Here is a 25,631-nt window from a genome sequence, read left to right as displayed (position 1 = left end):
ATCACTCATGCCCGGGCCTGGCTTCTGGGCCTACTTACTAGGTCCAAGCTCGGTTACTGGAGCTTTGGGCTAGCCCAATCTAAATAAACAGTTGTTCAATTCCTAAATCATGCTTTTTCTATAGCTGGATGGGGACAACGGTAATTTGAAAACTATACAGAGTTGAAAGATGCAGATCATGTAACCATCCTTTTGTAGGTCAAACCCCAATAAAGAATAAAAAATAATATAAAATTTATCTTTCAATGAACGGCCTTTCCTTGGGAGAATATCAAAATTATGAACGTGCCGTCACTTGGCCAATTGTCCTCCAAGTGGGTGCTGAGTGAGATAAGCTTCACTTGGCCATATGTCCCTTGCACTGATAAAGAATACCAAATTATCACGTTCTTATGCTGCTTGTCGTCGGATCAGGGACAAGAAAATAAATAAATAAAATTTTGATTCTTCCCCTCTCCCTGGGAGAGGGTACTCCCCTCTTTCCCTCTCCCCAGGGAGAGGGAATGGGGAAGGGAAAGCCCGATAAAATCTCATTATGCAATGGAAGCCATCATGCAATCACCTTCCACATGCACAAGCATTAGAGAAAGCCCGATTAGAAGAGTTCTTAGGCAGAAGCTCAGCTTGAGGGAGATCAGCATGGCTCAGAGGAAAGGTGAGTGAAGTTCATTCAGGAACTTTTGATCCACATTGGAGAGTCCTCATTGTGGTCATATGTATTTTTATTGCCATTTGATCTCTTCTTGAGTATGAGCATTTGTTAAAGTTCCTTTTTAACGTTACCTGTTCATTATTTGTCAGTCCGCTCGGCTTGCTAAAGCCCGAAATCCTTAGGACAAGTTCCAGACTCTGTGGGCTGAGCCATGCCCGGAAAACAAACCTGTTTAATAAATAGACCAGGCTCGGACATCAGGATTAAAGCCAGCTTGGCCTGAATATTTTTTATTTTTCTTGTATTGTTTGTTTCTATTTGATCTATTTATTTACTTATTTGACAATTGTTGCTGATACATGAACTTAATAGAACAATAAACATGTTTAGATTGTCAGCAATATTTAATCATTCATACTTCAGCCAGAAAACCCGAGATCCAACTTAAGGCCTGAAGCTCGAGTAAGGATTTGACTTGGACTTGGAAGATAAGCCTGAATCTATATAAATTATGTTGATATGCGGGCAAAGCCAAGCCCAGCCCGATCCACAAACACATCCACATGTAACATAAGAAGCCATGATGCACAACATGTCACGATTCCTCCAGCACTTTCCATTTCACATTGCTACATCATTAAATTCATATTAAGATATGTATTTCTACAATGTACCATCAAGTATCCTCAAGCATTTTCCGTTTCATGCTGCTACATCATTGAATTCATATTAAGATATGTATTTCTACAATATATTAGAAAAATCCAATCTTCGAGGAGATGCTCCTAGTTCCGGTGACAAAATTCTTCAAGGATCTGCTAAAGAAACCCCTAGCAAGCATGAGCCAAGCCACTTGCCTCTTCCTAAAGTATAACTTGGAGATAAGATGCTTAAGTTAGATATAAAATCGAACGACAAAGGTAAATGTTCAACTACAACAAAGGAGCTTCATATCGTCGATCTGTCAAATGGAACTAAATGGATAATCGATGACAAGATTGTAGTCGATCTACTCAAAAAGTACAAGTCTGCACCTGATCAGAAGACGAAAGATGAAATTATAAAACTTCTTCAGGTCAGCCAAAAGAGAAATTACATTGGACACAAGCTATAAAATATTGCCCATCCTCCTTTATTTTATCCTGTTTTATGTTTATCTAACATTTATTTATTTCCTTGTCTCACTTGCAGTCAAGGGTTGCTTCGTTGAGCACCAAACGTCGAGGCCGGCCAATCCCATGAGATTTGCCAAGCATCAAAGGACAGAGCAGGAGGTGGTTTGGATGGAAATCGTTTGGACTCCGACAAGCCCAAAAATCAAAAATATCAAGAGAGCAAGATAACCAAGGGCCTTCAAAATTTGAAACTCGACACTAATAACAAGGCTGGCAAGGAAAAAGAAGTGGATAGATACAAAATGAAATAAATGATTCGTTAAATAATGTTTTTAGGACCTCAAAGATTTGTGGCTTGCGGTGATTGTGTAGCATGATAACACCACAACTTTTGAGAATCTTGTGGCATGTAGAAGCTTGATGTTATCGCATATAATGAGGCAATGTGGTCTTTTACCTTTGAAGTTTGGCATAACCGTTTATGGTAGGTTTGTGAAAATTAAATTATATGCTTTGGTTATAGGGTGGAAATGGCCTGACTTTGCACGCTTTGAAGATCTTAGATTGCTAATAGAGGATAACAGAACGAAGTGTTAGTTTGGAATTATCAAGGAAGTTTTAAGGAGCAAAAATTTTTGGAAAATCCAAACAAACTATGTGGAATATAGGCTCACTTGCAACATATGGAATGCCAATTACAACAAGAAAAACAAAATCAAGCTTAGAGCAAAATTGATATAGACAAGAAAACTAAAACAAATAATATAAAATTCTATTTTAGTGGGCAAATGAGGAAATATTAGTATTATCAGTAAGATATGGAGCTTGTTAGTTAAGGAGGGAGAAAATATATAAAAAAAAGGGCCTTTTGGCTCTTCGCTTTTTATAAAAAAAATATTAGTTAACATTTTCAATGCTCATTAGAGTAAGATATCTTTTTTAATCTCTAATTTTTATGTCAGCTGATTTTTTTTCCTAGATAAATAGTTGCTGAGCAATTTTTCCTAATATTCTTAATATAATTACAAATGGCCAATAATTTTAGCTAGGTGGATTAGGAAGCATCTTAATTGCAATGCGTGTAGCCTTTTTTTATTTACACGGAGTATAGATGCGTGTGCCTGCTCCCCAAATATTAGTATCTCTCTCAAAGAGAAATAAACCCTGCAGTAAAGAATACCTGGTGGATCATTTTGAAGTAATTTTTATTAAAAAAAATAGAACCCTCACGGAGTCCAAAATAATACTCAAATCTTTTCCTGCCGTGCATTATACGTTCAAATAAAATTAGATGGGAGAAACAATATGCTTCTATTTATTAAATTCACTCTCTTGACTAAGATGACCTTATGAATTTGTTATATGAAAATTGCCTTCAAGCCGAATCTTGTAGCAAAAATCTTCAACGCCACATGCTTTATATTAAAATTCTTGAAGGCAATTGGTGGAAGTACATAAGATTTCCAATCCGTGAAAAGGAGGAGCTATTATTGGCACGTGCTCAGGGCCGGCCCGTCCGTTAGGCGACCGAGGCGGTCACCTAAGGCCTAGGCCCGAAGAAAGGCCCTGCATCGCTGAGAAATAGCTGTCAACTGTAGCTTGTCCCAATCCCATCGCCATGGCTGTAAAGCTGGTAAGCCGTAAACCTATCACCTATGGCATGCGGCTACGGGCTATTCCCCTTGTCCTTGACGTCTCCTTGCCTCCTTGGTCCCAATTCCCACTTTCCAGTTCCCAAATCCCAGCAAGGCAGCACGACTATTCCTTTTTCCTCCTCGGAAGTCAGACCTCATTTCCTTCAGGTATCATCGTCGATCAGTTCTTGATCCGACCCTGTCTCTTGGTTTTCTTTTTTCGATCCGGGCTCTCTATGTGGCCGTAGATTTCTAATTGGTTCTGGCTTGCTTTGCTCTCGTGATCTCTGTTGGCGATGGTTTTGTTTTTCCTAGCTTGGGTTTTGTATTGGATGGATTTGGATGGGTTTTTGTTTCAATTCATTTCTCATAAAGTTTGGGGATTTCAGTCGATCTGGAATTTAGGGGCTGTGGTTGTTGAACCACCATTTCCCCATTTTTATTCGAGTTTGATGGGGCTTTGTTGTGGGGTTTGAATCTTGATGGGGCTTGCCGCGGAGAAAGCTGAATGGCTTTGATGTGGCGCATGAAATGCTCTGTTAATGAGAGCTTCCCCACACAGCAAACAGTATGGGTTGGGATTTATTTTTTTAATCTGTTGAGGGCCAGGTTCCCTGTAGGTATTTGTTGTTGTTGTTGGCTTGCTGCTGCTGTTGTTTTAAGAGCTTAGCCGGTTGCCTGTAGGCTGTGGGTAGAATTAAATCCACCCTGTGTTTCTCAGAAAATAGAGACTCCCTCTGATTAATAATAATTAGAGGCTCTGTCCCTCACCGCTCTTCCTCTCTGATTAACAATGATTAAATTTTGGTTTTATTCGAGTTTTACTAGAGATTTTCATTTTCTTTTTGATAATTATATCGTCTCACTTGCTTACATTATCAGATAACTAGAGCTTATGTTTTGGATGGTGAAATTTGTATTGTATTTTTCTCTTCTCACCGGTGATCATGTTTTAATTTGGACAATCAATGTTCTTTTTTGTAATAATCAGGTTAATGTTATCCTGGTTGTGTAGTTCTTTTGTTTGAAACAGTCAATAATATTGCAACAAAAATGGGACTTGCATAGGTTGTCCAAGTTATAGCATGGCAAAAATGAGTTGTTTAAATCAGTTCCGATAGTTTCTATCTTTGTTTGACCTACCTATATACTTCTTATATAATGAAAATTAATATTGAGGATTCTTTAGCCCGAAAGTAGTACATCCAGTGGACCTTTGTGAATTTGATCTCAACTTTTCATGACTTATGTTAAAACTCTCTGACTCTTTAGCTAGTATTTAAACAGCCTAATTTTTTGTTTTTTCCAAAAAAAATAAATAGTCTGGTTTCTAAATATATGAAGTACTAACCACTATTTCATATGATTATAATCTCTAAGATACATAAATGTCATCATAATACCTTTACAATTTCTCTGGGATTTCAATTCATAGTAATCATTATATGACTATTGTATAACAGTGCAGTAGGAATTTTCATTATTTCAAAAAATGACACCCTTATAATGACACTGGCAAGAAAATGGAAAGATCTTCAAAAGAAAATAAAATTACAATAGCCAGATAAATGTATTGCAAAGCTTATGCTATTTTATAGCACTTCATGAACCCCCAAAGTTAGAGCTATTGTGGCTTGTTGAGTCCTTTTTTCATCCATTCTTGAGCCCTAGCAATGAACCCCGTATGGAACTCCATTCTTAATTAGCTGAAAGGTGATGTCTTATTTCTTTTTGTGGACGTGGGCTTTCCCATAATTGTATTGAAAGATGACAGCATGTGGGAATGCATAGCTAGTACAAATAAAATTCTACCGTTAAGTTATTGAATTAAAGTCAAAGTATGAAACCCAGTGACAAGCTAGTACAAATAAAATTCTACCGTTAAGTTATTGAATTAAAGTCAAAGAATGAAACCCAGTGACAATGGTATGCACAATATAATAAAAATGTTTAGTTTTGGCTGGCACTCATGAGCTTAATGGTAAAGTTATTCCTTTTTCTTACTCTAGTTAAGTTTTCTTACTCATGAGCTATTCGTGACGTGCTCTCATATTTTCCTGGCAATAAATACAGATACCTGGCTACTTCAGTATGGGAGGCAAATACATGATGTATGGGAGGCAAATACATGATGTATGTACCAAGGCCATTTGCCCATTCTGAATCTGGACATCACTGAACTCTGAAGCTCTTGCAGTTTTAACTCATTATTAAAAATGTCAAGAAAAGGGTGGTAGGTCCCAACCAGAGAAGAAACCAACAAAGATAGGGGAAAGGAAATGATATTCAGTGGCTCTTCCCAAAGCTCTTCCCAAAGAGAAGAGAAGCCATGCAAAATAGCAAAGATACAGTTCCCTCTTCGGGTGAGAGAAACCCAATACAAGTTAACCAACAGAACAAAGACAAAAACTCCCCTCACTCCCCCTTCCACTTAATTACTCCCGTACAAGGCGAGCCATCGTCCATCACACCCTATCACGTCCCCCCTCTGCTTCGGAATCCATCAGTGCCCTTTTCCCCCACGTCGACGCGGACTACGGGCCATCACACATCGCTCCCATTTCCCCACGACCACTCCGAAGCCCCTCTGGCTCTCCATCCTTCGTCCGCGTGTGATCCGAGCCATCACGCGTCTCCGCCCCTCGTCTCGCGTTCGCTTCAATTGTACTTTTGCTCTTTGAACATGAAGATCCTTTATCGGTTGAAGAAATCCGGATCCGACTGCTGACAATGAAAAACGGAGAAGATAGAGACAAATTATTAGAGCTTTACGAGATCCTTCACCTTCATCTGGCGAATGTCCGGCTGGTAGATGCTGACAAAATCTATGAGGCATTCCTCTACAAGAAAAACAGAGCAGAAACAGATAATTACTGTTTCTGCTCTATTTTTCTTGTAGAGGAACGCCTCATAGATTTTGTCAGCATCTACCAGCCGGACATTCGCCAGATGAAGGTGAAGGATCTCGTAAAGCTCTAATAACTTGTCTCTGTCTTCTCCGTTTTCCATTGCCAGCAGCCGGACCCGGGTTTCTTCAACCGATGAAGGACCTTCAGAAGGAAGAGGGCAAAAACCCTTCTACCTTGTCACGCTTCCATCTTAGATCAGCTTTCTTAGCCTCAAATTCTTACCTGGTCAAATATCCATGCCCCTGGTTCATACCCACGATGCCTAAATCGGACAGATCCCTGCAAAATGTATATTTTTTTCAATTTATGCAGCTTTCCCATATGCTATAAGTGAACTATGCATATAAAATCAAGAGAACTATGACAAAAAAAAAGAGTTGGTCATCAGCTGTCATATCTATCACAATTCTGTAATAACAAGGAACATTGCATGAAGTCATCAACTTACTCATTTGGCTTAAGAACAGCAACAGCACCACCAGGCAATGCATAGGAACCATCAGGAGTTGCCATTAACATTGATTTAGGAATGCCAGTTGGGGGTCTCACCCTTTTAACATCATAACTTGGATCACCATTTGTGGGGCAGTGCTGGATAAAATTACCTGAATAAAATTAAAAAAAACTCTTAACATACATTAACTGGCGCTCGCAAATGCTGAAAACAATTAATTACAATGACCTCATTAGTCAACATATTATAAACGTACCTGGCACTTTGCATCTATGACAAACATAGCCTGCTGGAGGTGTCCTTCGCTCCAGCCCACCTCGGCCTTAATTTAATGAGAAAAATGAAAATGTCAGTATCCAGGAAAATGGGAAGATAAAATAAAGTGATACATGCAACATATATCATAAAACTAAGAATTTGACTGCTCTTGCAACAAAAAGTCTACAAAAGAATGGATAGCAAATGTTTTAATCCTAAAATGCATTTGTGGAATCCCTATCATCACAAACATATACAGGAACCAAGAGAGTATATGCTACTTTTAGAGGAATATACATATATAAAGATGCAATTAACCAAATCCTAGTTCAATTTAAAAAGTTAATGTTATTGTGAGGCTCTGAGTGTAAGACAGTCAAAGAAGGAAAATGACACAAGAATAAAAAGCTATACAAAGACGGGAAAAGAGACAAGCATGAAGAGTTCTACAAGTGTTCATGGGCTTACCAAAACCACGACCAGCCATCATCCTCCCACCCATTCCCCTACCAAAGCCTCTTCCAGCACCATAACCTTCTTGTGTTTGACTGCAAAGTTACATTGACCCAGTGAAAAACATTATGTTATAAATGATTCCTCATTGGTAAACAAAATGTGACTGCTATTGCTACTCCATTCTCTCGAACTTCTCTAAACTTTTTAATTTCTAAAAAATAAAACCACTGAAATATAAGAAATATCAATGATCCAATTAAATGTCTCACTGATTCCAGTCAAGGGCAGGTGTGTCAATTAAAGCCTTAATCTTGCTATCCTCATCAACCTTATTTGCAGGAGAAACATCTACCACTGAACAGCTTGACTGAGCAGGAAGGACTTCTGGAATAGCATACAAATCATTACCAAACTCATCCCATTCAGATTCTTCAGGCTGCAAAATGTGATTGAATGTGTATTATCAATATCCTTGCCATCAATCAAAGATGAGAACGTTCAGGAAAGATACACCCATTATCCACTCAAGAATTAAGATAATGGTGGCTGGCACCAATTCAGAATGAAAAAAAAAAAAAATTAAGCACCTAGAGAATCATATTCAAAAATTATTAGTCTTACATATTTCATGGTAGATGGGTCGCCAACCAAAGTGTTACTTGCTGGTGGAAGATCTTCTAACTTATCCTCTACAACTTTTGTCCTGCAGATGGAATGCAAACTTTCAATATCAAAATCCAGTCAGGAAAGTCATCAACATTGTCTCAATTTTTATCTTACAAAATTTGATCCTAATAAAGTTTCAAAATATTTCAGTAACACTACATCCCTCCCACAACCAAATCTAAAAATCATTAGCAAAAGCATAATGTAAATGCAAATAGAAGAGCTCATCAAATGCTCAAGATTCAGAGTGTGAGATAGTACTCATCTCGTTCCGTAACAATGGGCTTCCATGGCCGTCCTGGGATGCGACAAATCAATACTGATGTATTTTTGGGTATCATAGCAGCTTCGTCTGCATATTCTGAAACCGAAAATGGAAGAACACAGAGTCTATAAAAATCCAGAGTGAGATTAGAGCAACCCACAGTGCTCCCAGCAAAGTAACTCAACAGACACACTATCAATCGAACAGTAGCCACAATCTCACCCCAACTCCATTACCCCTTATCTCTTAATTTTTCAAGCACAATTATCTAAAAATACTCCAATCAATCCTTTTTTTTATTAGTTTTTAGTCTAATGACAATTAATTCTGAATGAACTAAACTATCCTCCTACAAGTAAACTGCATGAATAAACCAATCAAGAGAACCTAGTCTAGAAGAAGAACCAACCTTCATTAGTCTGCGCATTGGAGACCATGAGGTCAAAATCGGTACCCCTTCCCAAATGCTTGGATTCAAAAATTCGTTCTTTCAAATTGGCAACAGATATGAATTGACCCTCAATTAGAATAGATTCGTAATATTTTGCACTTTTAAACTTATAATACACAGCCATTATTTTTTTTTCCCTTTCCGGCCTTCCTCTGATCTAATTGCAGACCAGCTCGACCACAATGAACAAATTGCCCGGAAAAAAGCAGCAAACTGAATTTAAAAGGCCGAAAATTAAAAAGCAGGCCTGATATTAAGGCCTGATACAAGCAATCCTTGATGTCGATAACGCTCAATTATCCCATCAAGAAACGATCTTTCCGGAAGGGAAAAGAGGAAGAGCTCGAGATGAGTTCTCCGCCGACCCCTTTACGTTCCGAACGAATAGAACAGCGATCCCAACAGCAAAGAGCCACGATCCGCAGATAAATCCCCAAGATCGCCGAACGCCCCCAGCCGCTACAAGAGGAGAGAGGCTTCCGCGAAAAGAAAAACCCCTTCGATCAAAGGGATTCAGCCGGAGGAGAGATTGGATCCGAGCTCACTAGACCGTCATCGCCAGAGCAGAATCGCCCGAAGCCGCGGCGCATCCGAGGATCCCCCGAACAACCACTCCAACCGGGAAAATCGAGAAGAGAACGAAGAAACGACGGCTTCTACGATCGAGAGAACCCCAAATCGAACGGCAGAGGGACCTGGATGGATCAACCGGGGAAGGATCCGTAGAGAACTCAAAGCGATGGACAGATTTAAGGGGTGGAATCGGATCGAAGAGAGAGGATGGGGAGTTAAAAAAAGGGGTTAGGGTTAGGGATTCCCCGATCCTCCCCCTCTATTTCTCCAGCGCTCGGAGATGAAGAGGTGGGGAGCGGAAAGAGGGAATCCGGTTTCCTTTATAGAGCATCCCGGCGGCAGGCTTACCTTAATTTTTCACCAAAAAAAAAATCCTTACTTTACCAAAGAGGTGGGGCCCAGAGCAAAATGGTAGAGAATAGAGGCCACTGGAATGGAGATGCAGGCCTCCTTGTCCTTTTCCATTTGGGCTGGGTCTTGCAGGAGTTTAGATGGGACTCTGAGATGATTAGGGTTTCAACTTTAGATTAGAAGAAGGAATAGAGGACTCATGTTGTCACTTGGTTTGGCAATCCATTATGTTCTATTGGATTGTAAGTATTTGTAGTTGTGTTATTGAATTGCATTTGGTTGTAAAGCCAATGACTATTATCTGCGACACCAAGTTTGGCAAAAAGTTGTGAACATCAAGGTCATGTATATTGGCATGACAACATTGCCTGCTTTGGTATTGCAAGAGTACTAGTTTCATGCAAGTCAAAAGTGTTGGATTAGTAAAGCACGACATCGGGTTATTGTAATGACTTGGTGGGTGAATGAGGCATTTCCCATACATAAAATAATTGCTCTTTTGATGCTTTCTAAGATCCATGCACACCGAGTCATATGAATTATGCATGTTGTGCATGACTAAATGTGGATGGCATGCCCTCACAAACAACAACAACAAAAACAAATGAATTATACATGTTTCTCAACATGCTTTGCTATGTATTATAAAACTTACCACAAAAGCATGTTGCCTCACACCATCACAAACCCCCCCCCCCCCCCCAACCAACAAAAATACGAAGAAGAAATCTCCTTCACCATTTTAAACTCGAAAAATAGTTTATCGAGCCTCAAAAGTATGCTTGGGCTTGGGTTGATCAACTTGGATTATAAGGCAAAACATAATGCATATTTAGATAGAGCCCCACATGTAGTGAATTTGCTGACCACTTATTATGTCTACAGAGATCATCTTTATCAAGTCATTCCACTCATAAAAAAAATTCAAAATTTAGAATCCTTCTTTATTGGTAGGTTTAGTTCAATTGGTTCGATATTGTAATCAAAAGTATGAGTTCATTATTTTATTGAGTCTAAACAATTTTGTCTAATCATGACTTGTACATAAAACAAGCCTATTTTAGCTTGAAGCAAGACATGTAAGAACTATTATAACTAATGAATGCTTGGAAGAATGAACATTTATAAAGAATCAATGGAACTGTAGACTAAACTATTGCATCTACCACATAATGTCATTTTATTTTTAACTGCCTTTCTTCTCTACATGTTGTAAATATTCACCCATGATTACATCCATCTACACTATGCCTATGAATATATGTGCATATTTTGGTCAACTATTTTATCTTATCTGATAAGTAATTATACTACTAGTTTCTCATGTAATATAGCAAATAAACCACTACGAGAAACTTAAAATTGAAAAAGAAAAAAAAAGATCAAGGAGTATCATGTGCATGTAATGTTATAGCTGTAACATTGTGTATATTAGCTTTCGCATAACACCATTAAAATTCTTATCTTTCAATTCCATTTAAACCACAAACAGCAAGCCTTGAACACATAAATTCCACAGCATAATTTTCATAAAATTACCAAACACCATTCTAGGACCTAGAAGCTGAAATCTCCTCAGCTGCCTAACACAGTTATCTTGTTCATGTGCGCAAATGCGTGTGCGTGCGTCCGTGTGTGTATATACACATTAAGCAACACTTCAGTTTGGCATTGCAAAAACATCAACAAATTCAGAAAAATGAAAAAAAAAAAACAGAACTAAAGAGTAACCATTTGAATTACCTTTCATTGAGTCGGCCCATTTCACGCTTCCATCTTAGATCAGCTTTCTTAGCCTCAAATTCTTACCTGGTCAAATATCCATGCCCCTGGTTCATACCCACGATGCCTAAATCGGACAGATCCCTGCAAAATGTATATTTTTTTCAATTTATGCAGCTTTCCCATATGCTATAAGTGAACTATGCATATAAAATCAAGAGAACTATGACAAAAAAAAGAGTTGGTCATCAGCTGTCATATCTATCACAATTCTGTAATAACAAGGAACATTGCATGAAGTCATCAACTTACTCATTTGGCTTAAGAACAGCAACAGCACCACCAGGCAATGCATAGGAACCATCAGGAGTTGCCATTAACATTGATTTAGGAATGCCAGTTGGGGGTCTCACCCTTTTAACATCATAACTTGGATCACCATTTGTGGGGCAGTGCTGGATAAAATTACCTGAATAAAATTAAAAAAAACTCTTAACATACATTAACTGGCGCTCGCAAATGCTGAAAACAATTAATTACAATGACCTCATTAGTCAACATATTATAAACGTACCTGGCACTTTGCATCTATGACAAACATAGCCTGCTGGAGGTGTCCTTCGCTCCAGCCCACCTCGGCCTTAATTTAATGAGAAAAATGAAAATGTCAGTATCCAGGAAAATGGGAAGATAAAATAAAGTGATACATGCAACATATATCATAAAACTAAGAATTTGACTGCTCTTGCAACAAAAAGTCTACAAAAGAATGGATAGCAAATGTTTTAATCCTAAAATGCATTTGTGGAATCCCTATCATCACAAACATATACAGGAACCAAGAGAGTATATGCTACTTTTAGAGGAATATACATATATAAAGATGCAATTAACCAAATCCTAGTTCAATTTAAAAAGTTAATGTTATTGTGAGGCTCTGAGTGTAAGACAGTCAAAGAAGGAAAATGACACAAGAATAAAAAGCTATACAAAGACGGGAAAAGAGACAAGCATGAAGAGTTCTACAAGTGTTCATGGGCTTACCAAAACCACGACCAGCCATCATCCTCCCACCCATTCCCCTACCAAAGCCTCTTCCAGCACCATAACCTTCTTGTGTTTGACTGCAAAGTTACATTGACCCAGTGAAAAACATTATGTTATAAATGATTCCTCATTGGTAAACAAAATGTGACTGCTATTGCTACTCCATTCTCTCGAACTTCTCTAAACTTTTTAATTTCTAAAAAATAAAACCACTGAAATATAAGAAATATCAATGATCCAATTAAATGTCTCACTGATTCCAGTCAAGGGCAGGTGTGTCAATTAAAGCCTTAATCTTGCTATCCTCATCAACCTTATTTGCAGGAGAAACATCTACCACTGAACAGCTTGACTGAGCAGGAAGGACTTCTGGAATAGCATACAAATCATTACCAAACTCATCCCATTCAGATTCTTCAGGCTGCAAAATGTGATTGAATGTGTATTATCAATATCCTTGCCATCAATCAAAGATGAGAACGTTCAGGAAAGATACACCCATTATCCACTCAAGAATTAAGATAATAATGGTGGCTGGCACCAATTCAGAATGAAAAAAAAAAAAATTAAGCACCTAGAGAATCATATTCAAAAATTATTAGTCTTACATATTTCATGGTAGATGGGTCGCCAACCAAAGTGTTACTTGCTGGTGGAAGATCTTCTAACTTATCCTCTACAACTTTTGTCCTGCAGATGGAATGCAAACTTTCAATATCAAAATCCAGTCAGGAAAGTCATCAACATTGTCTCAATTTTTATCTTACAAAATTTGATCCTAATAAAGTTTCAAAATATTTCAGTAACACTACATCCCTCCCACATAACCAAATCTACAAATCATTAGCAAAAGCATAATGTAAATGCAAATAGAAGAGCTCATCAAATGCTCAAGATTCAGAGTGTGAGATAGTACTCATCTCGTTCCGTAACAATGGGCTTCCATGGCCGTCCTGGGATGCGACAAATCAATACTGATGTATTTTTGGGTATCATAGCAGCTTCGTCTGCATATTCTGAAACCGAAAATGGAAGAACACAGAGTCTATAAAAATCCAGAGTGAGATTAGAGCAACCCACAGTGCTCCCAGCAAAGTAACTCAACAGACACACTATCAATCGAACAGTAGCCACAATCTCACCCCAACTCCATTACCCCTTATCTCTTAATTTTTCAAGCACAATTATCTAAAAATACTCCAATCAATCCTTTTTTTTATTAGTTTTTAGTCTAATGACAATTAATTCTGAATGAACTAAACTATCCTCCTACAAGTAAACTGCATGAATAAACCAATCAAGAGAACCTAGTCTAGAAGAAGAACCAACCTTCATTAGTCTGCGCATTGGAGACCATGAGGTCAAAATCGGTACCCCTTCCCAAATGCTTGGATTCAAAAATTCGTTCTTTCAAATTGGCAACAGATATGAATTGACCCTCAATTAGAATAGATTCGTAATATTTTGCACTTTTAAACTTATAATACACAACCATTATTTTTTTTTCCCTTTCCGGACTTCCTCTGATCTAATTGCAGACCAGCTCGACCACAATGAACAAATTGCCCGGAAAAAAGCAGCAAACTGAATTTAAAAGGCCGAAAATTAAAAAGCAGGCCTGATATTAAGGCCTGATACAAGCAATCCTTGATGTCGATAACGCTCAATTATCCCATCAAGAAACGATCTTTCCGGAAGGGAAAAGAGGAAGAGCTCGAGATGAGTTCTCCGCCGACCCCTTTACGTTCCGAACGAATAGAACAGCGATCCCAACAGCAAAGAGCCACGATCCGCAGATAAATCCCCAAGATCGCCGAACGCCCCCAGCCGCTACAAGAGGAGAGAGGCTTCCGCGAAAAGAAAAACCCCTTCGATCAAAGGGATTCAGCCGGAGGAGGAGAGATTGGATCCGAGCTCACTAGACCGTCATCGCCAGAGCAGAATCGCCCGAAGCCGCGGCGCATCCGAGGATCCCCCGAACAACCACTCCAACCGGGAAAATCGAGAAGAGAACGAAGAAACGACGGCTTCTACGATCGAGAGAACCCCAAATCGAACGGCAGAGGGACCTGGATGGATCAACCGGGGAAGGATCCGTAGAGAACTCAAAGCGATGGACAGATTTAAGGGGTGGAATCAGATCGAAGAGAGAGGATGGGGAGTTAAAAAAAGGGGTTAGGGTTAGGGATTCCCCGATCCTCCCCCTCTATTTCTCCAGCGCTCGGAGATGAAGAGGTGGGGAGCGGAAAGAGGGAATCCGGTTTCCTTTATAGAGCATCCCGGCGGCAGGCTTACCTTAATTTTTCACCAAAAAAAAAAATCCTTACTTTACCAAAGAGGTGGGGCCCAGAGCAAAATGGTAGAGAATAGAGGCCACTGGAATGGAGATGCAGGCCTCCTTGTCCTTTTCCATTTGGGCTGGGTCTTGCAGGAGTTTAGATGGGACTCTGAGATGATTAGGGTTTCAACTTTAGATTAGAAGAAGGAATAGAGGACTCATGTTGTCACTTGGTTTGGCAATCCATTATGTTCTATTGGATTGTAAGTATTTGTAGTTGTGTTATTGAATTGCATTTGGTTGTAAAGCCAATGACTATTATCTGCGACACCAAGTTTGGCAAAAAGTTGTGAACATCAAGGTCATGTATATTGGCATGACAACATTGCATGCTTTGGTATTGCAAGAGTACTAGTTTCATGCAAGTCAAAAGTGTTGGATTAGTAAAGCACGACATCGGGTTATTGTAATGACTTGGTGGGTGAATGAGGCATTTCCCATACATAAAATAATTGCTCTTTTGATGCTTTCTAAGATCCATGCACACCGAGTCATATGAATTATGCATGTTGTGCATGACTAAATGTGGATGGCATGCCCTCACAAACAACAACAACAAAAACAAATGAATTATACATGTTTCTCAACATGCTTTGCTATGTATTATAAAACTTACCACAAAAGCATGTTGCCTCACACCATCACAAACCCCCCCCCCCCAACCAACAAAAATACGAAGAAGAAATCTCCTTCACCATTTTAAACTCGAAAAATAGTTTATCGAGCCTCAAAAGTATGCTTGGGCTTGGGTTGATCAACTTGGATTATAAGGCAAAACATAATGCATATTTAGATAGAGCCCCACATGTAGTGAATTTGCTGACCACTTATTATGTCTACAGAGATCATCTTTATCAAGTCATTCCACTCATAAAAAAAATTCAAAATTTAGAATCCTTCTTTATTGGTAGGTTTAGTTCAATTGGTTAGATATTGTAATCAAAAGTATGAGTTCATTATTTTATTGAGTCTAAACAATTTTGTCTAATCATGACTTGTACATAAAACAAGCCTATTTTAGCTTGAAGCAAGACATGTAAGAACTATTATAACTAATAAATGCTTGGAAGAATGAACATTTATAAAGAATCAATGGAACTGTAGACCATGATGATAGAGATGAAAGAAGAAGAAGAAGAATTGTAGATTGAGTGTTTGTCTACTCTCCTTTTGAAAGGATCAAGATCTTTTGTTTTACCAACTCAAAGTCGATAATGGACATTCTAAATTAAGAATACATAACATTGATCATGATATACATTAAGAAACCAAAAATCATGTTTCTTTGAAACCTCCTAACCATTCATCAAATAGCACAACCATCAACAGTTATAATAGTATTAATGTAGCAATGATATATGTAATAACTTATCTAAGCGGCTCATAACCAAAGTCTATACTCATTATTATATTTTACTAGTGGCTTCATCAACAATGACAAATTCTTGATCGAATTATAAACCTAGATTTGAGTTTGCTTTAGCACATTCAATTGTCTCCAATAATTATGAAAAAGATTTAGTAGCCCAATCCAAACATAAAAATTCAAATTACTAGTGTTTTCCACCAATATGAATGCTCTATAACCTTAAAAATAAAATAAAATAAAATCTATTAATAGAAATATACCTATTTATAGTATCCAAAAATGCCAATTACCTATATAATCCACATATAGATTCAACCACGAAGAACACTCCTTTTTGAAAATCTTTCTTAGTTCACTTTAGTACTATGAAAGATCCACATACAAATTCCACTTTAATACTATGAAACTCTTTCTTAGGCGATAAACTAGAATACGTGATCTACATATAGTTTCATTAGAGGTTATTGCCTCACAACTTCTTGCTAATAAATCCAAAATTTGCAACCGAACAATTAATAATAGAACAAGAACGTTATCATGGTTTGCACCCGCATCAAGTTTGGGATTCCAAATCACTTAAATGACGATTGAATAAGTACATATGGCATAATTAACCTACTAATGTAACACTATAATCCATAGCCAAAACCTCTTGCACTCATCTTAGGTCAACCCACTTATTGAAATTAGAAACATATATCATCTAGCCCTTCAGTACTCATCGTTTGCCAAACCCCATGCATAAATGTTATCACAATACCTAGCGATCTTAAACCTAGGCTCTGAATCTATTCTGTTACTTTTGTCATATCCCTAGTGATCATAACCTTAAGCTCTAATACAACTTTTGTCACAGTCCCTAGTGATCTTAAATCTATGCTCTGACACCACTTCTATCATGCTCCAAACCTATCATCCAGGTCGACCACATGACACAACTTGCATACTCCTTAGGACAAGGCTCTTCAGAACATGTAAAGCTTGAAGATTCATTGCAACCTCAATATTAGTAAATAATAATGATCTCGATTCATAACAAGTAATAAACTTGTACAATTTCAAAATTCAATCATCTAACTGGTATCAACCTATTTATCATTTCACCCATGATCCTAACCATAACCAAGTACTAAGAATTCTGCAACTCTAAAAAGAAAAGAAAAAAGTTAGTGTGAGCTTTACAGCCTAGTAAGATTCTCTGCCCATCTGTACCAATATAATATTATAATTTGAGAATAGTAATAAACGATATCAAAATGAAAACATAAATTATGGTACCTCTTTTCAAACATTCAGTATCACTCAATTAAACTGACAAATATCTGCATAAACATACATCAAATATTTGGCTTATCAAAAGGGATATATATATCACAAATACCAACAACCAAAACATTTTATTTAGCATTGGTTTCATATGTCTTATCATCCATTTCTTATTATCTCAATTCTAGGTTCTATAATAATTTACTTTCCAGCTTTGGACTAACCAAGATCATGTCTGAGTCCATGACTGATAAACAAAGTTTTTATGCATAAGCTCGTGGAGGCTACCCCACGTATAAGCTTGTGGAGGCTGTTCTACGTATAAGCTTATGGAGGCCATCTCATGCATAAGCTCATTGAGGCCGTCCCACACATAACCCCGTGAAGGCTATCCACATGACGAGTTAGTCCAAACCGCTTCTTATCTATCTGATTTTATACGTTATTCTTGTCAAATCAACTCTAATTAAATAATGTATTTCTCATAATTTCAAAATAATATGAATTAGAATTTATATAATTATAACTTCAATAGCTGATATCCATATATAATAACACATAAATATGTTCATATCTGAAAATCAAATAAAACATATCTCATACAAAACAAAATTTGTTGATGCAAATCTCACGATATAAACCCAGCGATACAAACCAATCAATCAGTATAAATCCAACCCGTCCTTGACCAAACATTAATATAAGAAATAAATCAATCATTGTTAGTTTCCTATTTTGGAGCTCTAATATCTAAATTACTCTTAAATCTAATTTTTCTTTCCTACCTAATTTGAGATTAAATAAATAAATAAGAAATTAGGGTTCTACCTTGATTGAAGAACTAGAGTATAAAATTCTTTTGTTCTTCTTCTTGTTTGAATGACTGCACCCCCAATCAATCTGTATAAATCCAACCCGTCCTTGACCAAACATTAGTATAAGAAATAAATCAATCATTGTTAGTTTCCTATTTCGGAGCTCTAATATCTAAATTACAGTTAAATCTAATTTTTCTTTCCTACCTAATTTGAGATTAAATAAATAAATAAGAAATTAGGGTTCTACCTTGATTGAAGAACTAGAGTATAAAATTCTTTTGTTCTTCTTCTTGTTTGAATGACTGCACCCCCATACATAACCAAGGCTGACCATAAAGTAGATATGCATATGAAGAAAAATGAGGCCGGTCGGGTGGCGGTGGCGAGTAGTCAGATTCGGTCAGCATAATGTATCCCAATTCATCTGATCAAGAAATCGGTCTCTGATCAAAGCAAATGTAACATGTCATATTTTTAGATAACCGACGAAGGTCGGAGTGGAGGAAAGACATGGCCAGTTAGGTAGTAACATCAGACGACTCCGGTTGATCTGATCTAGGTAATCTCACTAGTCCAATTATAAACCTAGAGTCAGACTATAGTATAGATAGCTCAAGAAAGATTAATGATGATGAAATTAAACTGTGCTTGGCAAGTGCTGCGGTGGGGGCTGACATGCTGCATAGCTACTCAAGGCAATCACAACAATGGTGCTCTAAGACTGTCTACAAGGTTGACCAAAGAACATGGAGAGGAACAAAAGAGGGAGAAGGATTCTCTACTGGATCCGCTTAGAAGCAAACAAAAGAGAGAGGAAGACAAGAGAGAAAGGAAGAGATAGAAAAGAGAAAGAAAAGTGGAAACTCTTTCCTTCTTTCTCAAAATAGGGAGGTTAGAGGTTGATCTAGATGGAGGCGACACTGGCGATCGGCTGCATCATCGTTGGCCTAATGTCTGGCCACTGGTGACAACCACAACAACATCAACGACTGTGTTGGTCAGCAGTGAATGAAGTCTAAATAGGGAAGGTTTGGTAACTTGAACTAGGGTGGAAGAGAGCCGGCATCAGTGGCAACTAGCACCTGCCACAGGCTCAGCCTCCAGTGAGGCTGCGATGGCGGCAGAGACAGCGGTAATGACAAGGTGGAAGAAAGAGAATAGAAAAACAATACAATGGTCAGCCTAAAACATGAACCGGAGCCTCACTCAGCTCAAATCACTCGCCGGCGGTCGAAGTTCCACCATGCGGGTCAAGGAGAGTCCCATGAAGACTTGGCCGAAGGTCCGACTGGCCATCATAAAAAATATCAAAGTAAGAAGGGGTAGATCACAAAAATAGGGGATTTGCTCCCGTTTCCAAGTTCGATGATCTCATGATGAGATCTCGGCTGGCAACGATGGCTCGATGAACGATGAGGTCAGGAGAGGTAGGGGTGTGGTAGCACAACTCCGGCGAGGCCCTGAGAAGAATGACAGCGAGGAAAAATGATGGTTGAGCGAGAGCGAATCTTTTTTTTTCTTCTTTCTGGCAACGACGAACCACTGACCCCTCGAGAGGGTAGAAGCTCGGCTTATAGGCAATGGAGGCTCCCCCCTACTTTTTTTGTTGGACCTATTTTAGCAATGGGCCAGGCCTTACACTATATCTTTTTTATTGAATATTATTTTAAAATTTTCTACCAGGTATACTTTACAGATAGGAATTTATTTTTGTATGTTAGAGAGACTAATGTAATTAAGATGCCTCACAATCCACCCAACTAAAATTATTGGCCACTTGTACTTACATTAAAAAGTAATAGGAAAAATTCTTAGGGAATAACCTTACGCTTTAGGTTATGCTATAAGAAATTTTGGAATAGATCCTAGTAAGCTATAAGATACTACCATAAGACATAAGCTTGGGCATAACCTTGAATCTGCATTAAGATTTATTTAATGGAGAGTGGAAATAACCTTACACTTTAAGGTACCTTATGAAGCCCTTCGCCTGGAGACATTGACTAACCAGCAAGAAGCCAATTGATACTTCCACTGTATATCAGCTCTTTTCATACAGAAATGGAATTGTTATTCATCTGCGTAATTTGCTGGAAGACACCAAATGGTACTTCCACTGCATTTAGATAGGTTGGAGAAAAAGACCTATCTGAGAAAATCAGAAATCTACACTGGCAAGCAAGAAGTCCAACCATTCAATCTGGCCAAAAAGGAAGGTAGGTTGGTTTTCGCCACTCGAACACATTTCGCCACCAGCTTTTCCTTAATTTTCATTCAAGGGTAGCAGTAAGGGTCTGGTTGTCTGCTAGGATTGGAGAGCTTCTAATCTTCTACAGACACGAAATCATATGTAGCCTAGTTGTTTTATATATACAAGTTGTTTAATGGACTTATGGGGGGCTAGTTAGAGTAATCGACCTGAAAGATCATGCATATGGTTGCATATTGAACGCTTACGAGAAAAGTAACATTTGCATAAGAAAGTCACAAGAAAAGAAATAGTTCGTGAACCATGAACTGGAACTCATTCTGATCTAACAAGCTTGCACATCAAACTTCAACAACCACTCTATGAGGTCATACTTGCATCACTAGGTGCAAAGAAAATTAATCCTACTAGAAATTTCACAGTTGGGAAAGCACTTTTAACAATCTGCATCTCAAGAAATGTAAGTAATATGCTCGTCCTTTAAGATCATGTGTTAATGGTCTCATCTGATCCATCTCTACTGGGTTAGACAGTAGCCTACAACAATGAAAAACACGATTCCCCTTGAAATATATGTTTTCATGCTAACAGAAGTACAATTGAAGCAATTTGGCACAAAATTGCGATTTTCCAAGAGCAGGATTTCATGTTCAAAGAGACGTAGTGGGGAACTGGAGTGTCCCTTTTCTTGACATTTTTAATAATGAGTTAAAACTGCAAGAGCTTCAGAGTTCAGTGATGTCCAGATTCAGAATGGGCAAATGGCCTTGGTACATACATCATGTATTTGCCTCCCATACTAAAGTAGCCAGGTATCTGTATTTATTGCCAGGAAAATATGAGAGCACGTGCCAATAATAGCTCCTCCTTTTCACGGATTGGAAATCTTATGTACTTCCACCAATTGCCTTCAAGAATTTTAATATAAAGCATGTGGCGTTGAAGAGTTTTGCTACAAGATTCGGCTTGAAGGCAATTTTCATATAACAAATTCATAAGGTCATCTTAGTCAAGAGAGTGAATTTAATAAATAGAAGCATATTGTTTCTCCCATCTAATTTTATTTGAACGTATAATGCACGTCAGGAAAAGATTTGAGGATTATTTTGGACTCCGTGAGGGTTCTATGTTTTCTTAATAAATATTACTTCAAAATGATCCACCAGGTATTCTTAACTGCAGGGTTTATTTCTCTTTGGGAGAGATACTAATATTTGGGGAGCAGGCACACGCATCTATACTCCGTGTAAATAAAAAATGGCTACACGCATTGCAATTAAGATGCTTCCTAATCCACCTAGCTAAAATTATTGGCCATTTGTAATTATATTAAGAATATTAAGAAAAATTGCTCAGCTACTACTTATCGAGGAAAAAAAAATCTGCTGACATAAAAATTAGAGATTAAAAAAGATATCTTACTCTAATGAGCATTGAAAACGTTAAATAATATTTTTTTTAGAAAAACCGAAGAGCCAAAAGGCCCCTTTTTTTTATGTTTTCTCCCTCCTTAACTAACAAGCTACATATCTTACTGATAATACTAATATTTCCTCATTTGCCCACTAAAATAGAATTTTATATTATTTGTTTTAGTTTTCTTGTATATATCAATTTTGCTCTAAACTTGATTTTGTTTTTCTTGTTGTAATTGGCATTCCATATATTGCAAGTGAGCCTATATTCCACATAGTTTGTTTGGATTTTCCAAAATTTTTTGCTTCTTAAAACTTCCTTGATAATTCCAAACTAACACTTCGTTCTGCTATCCTCTATTAGCAATCTAAGATCTTCAAAGCGTGCAAAGTCAGGCCATTTCCACCCTATAACCAAAGCATATAATTTAATTTTCACAACCTACCATAAACGGTTATGCCAAACTTCAAAGATAAAGACCACATTGCCTCATTATATGCAGGGGCGGCCCAATGCATTTGGAGGCCTAAGGCGAACTTGCTAAGAAAGGCCTTTTTTTATTTTTTATTTTAAATAATAAAAAAATTTTAATAAGTGCAATATACTTTAGGAACCGTCTATTTACCAACCATTTGAAGTTACTAAGAAGGGTAGAAACTTATTTTTCTAATAAAAGCTTATGCTATCACTAGTGTTGGCGCCATCCTCACTTCACACCTCAACTCTCACATACAGGCACAGAATGAAAAACTAACAGCAGCAGCAAGGACAATAATCTTCAATTAATAAGCTATCAGAGAAAATACATACCTTATCCTGTGCAAGCAGAGGAAGATGTAGAAGAATTTCAAGTGGCTCTGTATCCACCGCCATCACAACAAACTCGGAGATGCCCCTGTTCAGAGTCTTCGTCACTGTGCAGTCAAAGAATTAAAACCCAAATATAGATGTTCAACATAAATATAAGTAGCCGAAAAAAATCAAAAATGCAAACTTTTTCCTTCCCGATGCATCAAAATTCAGACTTTTTAAAGAAAAGCAACAGAGAGAGAAGCAGAGGGATGTTTGTGTATATATATATATGGGCGAGAGTGGCAACCTTCATTAGTTTTCTTCTTGAGCTGCTTTTAGTTCGCTGCTTGCTGGACGAGATCGGAGATACAGTATGGTTATCATCAGCTGAGCATCGGCCAAAGGGTACGCCTTTGGATTCACAACCTCGACGCTCTATAAGTGATAGAAATAGAGAACGAATAGAAAAAACTAAAACAATCTAATTTACAAAGGGAAACAATGATACATATAAAAACCAGTACAAAACAAAGACAGAAAAGAGAAGATTACAGGGAAGCGAGATCGTGCAGGTGAGGGCAGACCGCTGCTTCTGGACGTTCGCAGACTTCTGCAGGCGTGTGATACCTTCCAGGCTACACATGTTTACAGGGAAGCGAATTGTGCAGCTGATTGGGTCGCTTCCTATGCGGCTCATCACATCGGGGATTTTATCTTGAGGGATTCCGACACAGTGCCGGAATCCCTTTCAGCTTTACTTGCTTCAGATTTTGCAGGCCGTATCCACACCCGTAGGGTGTGAGCCGCCGTTGTACCAAAAAAAAAAAAAAAAAAAAAAAGAAGAGAAGATTAAAAGAGTTCTCAAGGAAGAAAAATACGACCGAAAACGCTAAAAAAATAGAAAGAAAACAACGGTCCAAGGGCGAGAAGGGAGAAGAGAGTGGAGGAACAGATCTATCACCATTTTTTTCATTGTGGATGGAGCCCCCCAAGAGAGAGGGATATTCGACTGTTGTCCTCTGCTCTCGGCGAAAGGGAGAGAGAGAGAGAGCATTGTATATCATGCGAGATAAATGCCATTTATTTTTCTATGAATAAACTTTCCCAACAGCTACCCACCTCTCTGAGCTCTCTCTCCCAGGAGAACGAGTATTAAAATGCCTCACATGGGCTCTCCAAAGCAAAAAAAATATTTCCGAACAAAACCATCAAGAAAGCTAAAGCTCGAACGATCTGAGGCTCTAAGCTATACTCCAAACACATCAGCTTTCCATTTTCCAACGAGACAAGATCTAAATCCACGGAGAGATCTTCCATTTCCAATATGTAACAGGATTAGGGATTTAGAATTTATGGTACAGAGTGGACTCACGACGAAGGCGAAGACGGTGCGGTGAAGCACAGAAGCAGAAGAGGAGGACGATGAGGTGAGGACTGAGGACTAGCCATGGTCGGCGGTACTCCTTGTAAGTTGTAACCCCGGTGGCCGGCCGGAGATGACCTCGCCCGCTCGCCGACGCCCTTGTTGATCACGACGAAGGTGAAGACGGTGAAGCAGAACTGCGGAAGAGGAGGACGATGAGGAGGCAAGGAGCAGAGGAGGAAGATACAGGAGAGCTGAAGAGGTAGAGGCGTAGAGCCAGAGGAGCCAGAGGCGTAGGTTTATAGCTTTTTGCCGTGGGCGATGGGATTGGGACTGGCGAACAGCGACTCCGGACTCACACCCTTTGACCCTCCTTTTCACACGTCTTTGTCGAGAGCCGTTGCTCTGCGACTGCAATTATAGCCGTTGCTCTGCGACTGCAATTCACTCATGTAGTGTAGATACGGGTTTGGGCGGGGGCCTTCCTATGGGCGGAGCCTTAGGCCTAGGTCGCTTAAGCTTGGGCCGGCCCTGGTTATGTGCGATTCTACATACCACAAGATTCTCAAAAGTTGTGGTGTTATCATGCTACACAATCACTGCAAGCCACAAATCTTTGAGATCCTAAAAACATTATTTATCGAATCATTTATTTCTCTTTGTATCTATCCACTTCTTTTTCCTTGCCAGCCTTGTTATCAGTGTCGAGTTTCAAATTTTGAAGGCCCTTGGTTATCTTGCTCTCTTGATATTTTTGATTTTTGGCAGGCAAAACTCCATGAGTGCGCTTGTCCATCCAAGCCACCTCCTAAACCACCTCCTGCTTTGTGCTTTGATACTCGGCAAATCTTATGGGACTGGCCGGCCTCCACTTTGGTGCTCAACGAAGCAACCCTTGACTGCAAGTGAGACGCGGAAATAAATAAATGCTAGATAAACATAAAATAGAATAAAATAAAGGAGGATGGGAAATATTTTATAGCTTGTGTAAACCAATGTAATCAGGGGCAGCCCAATACATTTGGAGGCCTAAGACAGATTCAGTGAATGAGGCCTTTTTTTTAATAATAATTTTTTTTAATAAATATAAAATACTTAGAAAAAAGATATAAAAATAGATAGTTATCAAGTACATTATTTCTAAAAAATGCATGTATGAAACAAAGACAGATAAAAAGCTTTTTTAGTTTAATATAATTTTTGAATGAAAGCACGAAAAAGTAATTATGCTTAAAGAAGGGCCATAAAATTGATTAAAAAACTGAGATAATGCTTGGGTTATCCCATGGCACTTCATGGTCAAGGTAAAGGAAAGAATTTGTCCCGGAAAGAATCTCTGTGAGAGAAAGTAGGGGCATTATGGGAAATTCACTCCATCTAATTAATAAAAGTCCCCCCCCCCCCCTCCTCCCTTTTCTTTCTCTACCCTCCAAGAAGTCCATCTCCAATCCCCCTATCTTTCTTCCTGATGGCCCGGCTGGATCAGGAGTAATGTGAGGGAAGGAAA

General features: G+C 38.4%; 2 protein-coding genes and 1 long non-coding RNA gene across 7 annotated transcripts; 1 reads left to right on the top strand and 2 right to left on the bottom strand.

Annotated features, from left to right (window-relative positions):
• Window positions 1-441: 441 nt before the first annotated feature.
• LOC120107230 (uncharacterized) lies at window positions 442-2,231 on the top strand. The gene is made up of 3 exons (XR_005509130.3): window positions 442-655; window positions 1,411-1,727; window positions 1,844-2,231. It is a non-coding gene; the product is annotated as an uncharacterized LOC120107230 (long non-coding RNA).
• Window positions 2,232-6,280: 4,049 nt separating this feature from the next.
• On the bottom strand, window positions 6,281-11,650 carry LOC149750931 (E3 ubiquitin ligase PQT3-like). Its single transcript, XM_089928382.1, has 8 exons — window positions 11,528-11,650; window positions 8,406-8,505; window positions 8,100-8,181; window positions 7,748-7,914; window positions 7,491-7,570; window positions 7,021-7,086; window positions 6,759-6,915; window positions 6,281-6,589 (listed from the first exon to the last, which is right to left on the bottom strand). Exons 1-8 carry the CDS (start codon window positions 11,532-11,534, stop codon window positions 6,529-6,531), a joined length of 720 nt encoding a protein of 239 aa, XP_089784508.1. The 5' UTR covers window positions 11,535-11,650; the 3' UTR covers window positions 6,281-6,528.
• LOC120112440 (E3 ubiquitin ligase PQT3-like) lies at window positions 11,527-24,472 on the bottom strand. 5 transcript variants are annotated; one of them, XM_088714653.2, is made up of 10 exons: window positions 23,314-24,472; window positions 23,069-23,196; window positions 22,780-22,883; window positions 13,470-13,569; window positions 13,162-13,243; window positions 12,808-12,974; window positions 12,551-12,630; window positions 12,081-12,146; window positions 11,819-11,975; window positions 11,527-11,650 (listed from the first exon to the last, which is right to left on the bottom strand). In XM_088714653.2, the coding sequence occupies exons 4-10, from the start codon at window positions 13,547-13,549 to the stop codon at window positions 11,590-11,592; spliced, it is 693 nt and encodes a 230-aa protein (XP_088570779.1). In that variant the 5' UTR covers window positions 13,550-13,569; window positions 22,780-22,883; window positions 23,069-23,196; window positions 23,314-24,472; the 3' UTR covers window positions 11,527-11,589. The 5 variants fall into 5 exon arrangements, with proteins under 5 accessions (XP_088570779.1, XP_089784509.1, XP_089784510.1 ...); XM_089928383.1 differs by having other exon boundaries at window positions 11,528-11,650; window positions 22,780-22,864; window positions 23,314-24,471; XM_089928384.1 differs by having other exon boundaries at window positions 11,528-11,650; window positions 13,162-13,245; window positions 13,476-13,569; window positions 23,314-24,469.
• Window positions 24,473-25,631: the final 1,159 nt, after the last annotated feature.

Source organism: Phoenix dactylifera, chromosome 18 (assembly GCF_051530095.1).
Source record: "Phoenix dactylifera cultivar Ajwa chromosome 18, Ajwa_hap1_PhDact_Kaust_v1.1, whole genome shotgun sequence".
Lineage (NCBI taxonomy): Eukaryota > Viridiplantae > Streptophyta > Magnoliopsida > Arecales > Arecaceae > Phoenix > Phoenix dactylifera.
This window is presented reverse-complemented; position numbering and strand designations above follow the sequence as displayed.

What these genes read in the sequence shown, in the direction of transcription:
- LOC149750931 (XM_089928382.1), bottom strand. An exon ending in GATGGCTGGTCGTGGTTTTG is followed by an intron (nt 7,087 to 7,490) that starts GTAAGCCCATGA and finishes CATTAAATTAAG; the next exon opens with GCCGAGGTGGGCTGGAGCGA. An exon ending in TCATAGATGCAAAGTGCCAG is followed by an intron (nt 6,916 to 7,020) that starts GTACGTTTATAA and finishes AATTTTATTCAG; the next exon opens with GTAATTTTATCCAGCACTGC.
- LOC120112440 (XM_088714653.2), bottom strand. Translation starts at nt 13,549, where the DNA reads ATGATACCCAAAAATACATCAGTATTGATTTGTCGCATCCCAGGACGG. An exon ending in CCTGCCCTTGACTGGAATCA is followed by an intron (nt 12,631 to 12,807) that starts GTGAGACATTTA and finishes GTAACTTTGCAG; the next exon opens with TCAAACACAAGAAGGTTATG. An exon ending in TCATAGATGCAAAGTGCCAG is followed by an intron (nt 11,976 to 12,080) that starts GTACGTTTATAA and finishes AATTTTATTCAG; the next exon opens with GTAATTTTATCCAGCACTGC.